The 4,201-nt window shown below is 42.1% G+C and overlaps 1 protein-coding gene across 1 annotated transcript; it reads right to left on the bottom strand.

Moving 5' to 3' along the window:
* Positions 1-3,321, bottom strand: LOC101855077 (hornerin; the record flags this gene model as incomplete). Its single annotated transcript, XM_005112968.3, has 3 exons — positions 1-818; positions 1,653-1,877; positions 3,219-3,321. Coding segments are annotated over 3 exons (788 nt in total), but the record flags the coding sequence as incomplete, so codon positions are not given.
* Between the last annotated feature and the right edge of the window lie 880 nt (positions 3,322-4,201).

The following is a 4,201-nucleotide window of genomic DNA, read 5'->3' on the forward strand; positions in this document are numbered from 1 at the left end:
GAAAGATGAGTCGCATGGCCTGTGCATTGTGCGCCTTGTGCTATTATATAATATAAAACGAAAGCAAAGACCAAGCATTCATTCTCTGGACCCACCGTTAGGCTCCAGTAGCGAAACGAAACGCTACATTTATAGAATCAAAGAGAGAAAAGTACGGAAGGGCGGGGAATAATATTTTTCTCTTAAAATCATTATTGCCTGCTGTGAAGGCGGTTCAGTTTTATGCGTCCCTAGTTGTGCGTTCGTGACAACAACAACAACAACAACAACAACAACAACAACAAAGCAAATACCAAAGACGAAAAGATGGACATTGTATTGTGAACAACAGTCTCATTTCAGACCTGTTGCTGGGTGTTTAATGGTACAGGTTGTAATATCTGTTGTATGGGCGGTAACCATTGTGATAACTGGGCCTGTAATAGTTGTAGCCATAGCTGGGCACTTGGTAAGTGCTTTGGTAGCCATGGCTGGGCACTTGGTAAGTGCTTTGGTAGCCATAGGAGGCGTCGTACCTCTTCTGTGCGTCCTCAGCGTAACCATAGCGACGGTACTGGGCTTGGCTGTAGTACCCTGGAGCATAAGCAGCGCCTCTCTTGTGTCTGTAAGAATGGGCGGGGGCGGGGACGTATTGGTGGACGTTTCCGTAAGTGACGTCACTGTGGCCGGGGTACTGTCCGTAATGCCCTCTGGCGGCGGCGGCCAGATAGAGGTGTTGCTTAGTGCTGTAGGAGTTGTCTTTGTTGTAGCTTGAATCATAACCATGGACGTAGTTCTTTCCATAGCCGTGCTGGTTGTTGTAGTCGTTGTAACCGTACCTGGACGATAGAATAGGCCAACACTAACAATATCATCTTAGCACAGACTGATCCCACCATTTCGGAACTTCACGGTGACATTTAACCTTATCCGTAAGCCCTATATGCTGTATTCTCACATTTTAGAATACATTGTACTTTTTTTGCGAAGATCTCTTCGAAATTTTCAGTATTTTTCAAAAAATAATTTTCACAGACTTCTATGCAAAGCGTACGGATCGGATTAACGAGTAAATTTCCTCTTTGGAAAGTGGAGGCACAGAGTTCCCCACATCATATGGATGCGATAGTAAAACACGACGTACGGATAGGGTTAAGATGGTTCCAGTGGGGAACGGGATAGAGGGTGCCCACGTCCCTCGTGACTCATTAGAGCAGAGAAAGATAGGACAAATGCTAACATTACTTAAAACTAAAACACAATCCCACTTCATCATTCATCCCCACCGTTATTTCTAAAATCATCATTGCTCTCAGATCCTTGACTTACATCTCTATAATCCCTGAATCTCTATCTGTAACAGTTACATGTTATATTAAGTATACATAGTACGCTATTGGACACTATCATACGCATTTTTTCGACTAATCAGATGGCGTCAACGTCATATAAATCTGTCCCCGTCGTTTTATGCAAAAATAAACATTTCTGAAATGATCTCAAAAATGTGAAATTATGCGATTCTGTTAATTTTTACTAAGAATGGTAAAGGAAAATAATCAGAAATAATGCAAAAAATGATCAAATTTTGCTAAATTATGCGGGGTGCATAAAACCATGAGGACAGATAAATTTTCATTGGATAAAACAAAAAATTATTTTTAAAATCGTACCTGGCTGGGTGTCCGTAAGAGTACACGTCATGGCTCTGCTCCTGGCCGTACACGTGGCCGTTGTAGGAACCTTTCCTGCTGTAGTCAAAGTACTTGTCGGCGTAGTAGTTACGTCTGGGGGCGTAGCCGTAGTCGTTGTGTCCGCCGTAAGCGTAGCCGTCTCGGACGTATCCGTGGGCCTGGTCAGAGTAATGTCCAGATCGGTCGTAGCCGTAGGAGCGGGACCTGCAAGGGGAGATAACAACTGGTTCTCTTATTCAGTTCACACCGAAGAACGCCTTGTTAAATCTGTATTAGATATTGTTATTTATATATATTTGACTCCACTTCAGTTTTTTTTTAAAGCGCAGACTGCTTCATAATTCATATCTTTGAATAGGATTTGGAAGACCAGAGATATCTCCCTTTAAACAAAGCTGAGGATTTTCAATTCAAATGTGAAATCAGTCCTATTGTATGGATGTGAGACATAGAACATATCAATATCACATGCTTGCATAAAGAGGATCCGGGTTTTCTTGAACAAGTGTCTAAGAAAGTTACTGAGGATCAGATGGACAGACAGGGTTCATCAACGAGGAAGTGTTACGGAAAACAAGACAGATCACAGCCAGAGATGAGGTAGGAAGAAGGCGGTGGCGATGGATTGGACATACTTTCACTATTCTCAGGAAGTCAGGCAACTGCATAACAATGAAAGTGTTGAATTGGAATCCACAGGGTAAGAGATCAAGGGGAAGACCGTGTAGAACTTGGAAAAGAATCACAGAAATGGATGTACAGAAAAGTGGGAAGACATGGAACAACATCAAGAGGCTAGCCCAGGATAGAGACAGGTGGAAAGTGTTTGTCCGTCGCCTATACCCTGATCCAGAGTGAAAAAGGCGACGATGATGACGATGAAGGATGGGGCAGTACTGGCCAGGGCACACTATATTAATGTAAAGTGTATTTACTTCATCACATTTGTTCCATAGGCCCATAACAATCTAACCCAGCAATGCATAGTAACCTTTTGGTGTCTTGTTTTCATCATACCGAGCTCAATGGGGACGAAAAGATCAATTGTGTCTCGTTTGGGATGTATATACATACGTATTATGTAGCTTATATTAAAAATAAAAGGAAGTCCTGAAGATGTTCATAACGACTGAGAGCGAGAACCATAAGAACAACTGCATAAAAAACAATACTTGTAACGTCAATAATAACAATCAACAACAGCAGTAACAACAGTATCACCCGTAGCGGGAGAGAAAAATGCCTTCCCACAACGATCATGAAACTAGCATAGTAACAACAACAATGTCTTCACAACACCAACATCTACAACAACTACTACCACAACAACAGTAATAATTATCCATTACAACAACAATAACAACAACTACCATTATAACAACATCAACTACAACAAACAACAATAATAATAGTAACAACGACAATGACAACAACAGCAACAACAACGACAACAACAACGACAGCAACAACTACAACAGTAATAACAACGACATATATAAAACGACAACAGTAGCAGCAGCCACAGCACCACAACAGACGACTCACCTGTCTGCCTGTCTGTAGGCCACAGGGTAGCTGGCCGACACGCAGCATGCCACAATGGCGAGGACTGCAAAGGTCAGGGCCTCGAACCCATCCAACCCATCCTCTGTGCCATGTTGGCAACAAGGAGGGGGGGGGGGCAAAAAAGATCAAAGGTTAAGGGGTAGCCACAGAAAGGTCAAAGGTGAAAAAGAAGCAACAGAAAGGTCAACGGTGAAAGGGAAGCCACAGAATCAGGGAAAAGGCACACATGGACTTTTTGGACCCAGTGCCAGGTGACCGGAACGGATAATTTTCACAGGCGCATTATTGCACCAGGTGACCTCAAAGTGTTAAGCTCACTCTTTGTTATGAACTGTTTTAACTGATACTAAAAATTGAGATACGACAAGAAAGCACTGAGGTCGCGAAATGTTGAGGGAGGGGGAGGGGGGGGATTTGGCGAGGATGGAGATTCACAGACTGGAGATTGCGACTCTTTCAACGTAAGGTATGTGAACATAACGCACTTTGAATTTGAATTGTCACAAATTTTGGGTCCTTACCTGAATTGCGCACACAGTTCACTCTGGAATTTTACTTTCCTGTTTAAATTTTATAGATTGTCAACATCCTCACACCACCAAGCTTGTCTAAGAAGACGGCGACCCATTGTCGAGGAGAAAAATGGGTGTCTTAGACAGGTTACATTTTACATAGTGTCATAATGTTTTTAAAAATTGTAAGTCGGGAAAAGGGAAGTAGTCGTTTGAACAGGTGATTGTCATATATATTATATCGGTGGCTGTTTGAGCAGATCCGACGGTATATCTGTATATCTCTATAGTTATACTATTATTATTATATTATATTTGTGAAAGTTCGTCACTTTGGCCGTCTAAAACTTCCGAACCACTTAACTTTCCAATTTGGCAAAATGAATGATGGTTCAGAATCATTTAAATGGTGCACAGTTTTATTGAGGAGCCCGGAGTCACTGTAGTTTT

Source organism: Aplysia californica, unplaced genomic scaffold (assembly GCF_000002075.1).
Source record: "Aplysia californica isolate F4 #8 unplaced genomic scaffold, AplCal3.0 scaffold01513, whole genome shotgun sequence".
Taxonomy (NCBI): Eukaryota; Metazoa; Mollusca; class Gastropoda; order Aplysiida; family Aplysiidae; genus Aplysia; species Aplysia californica.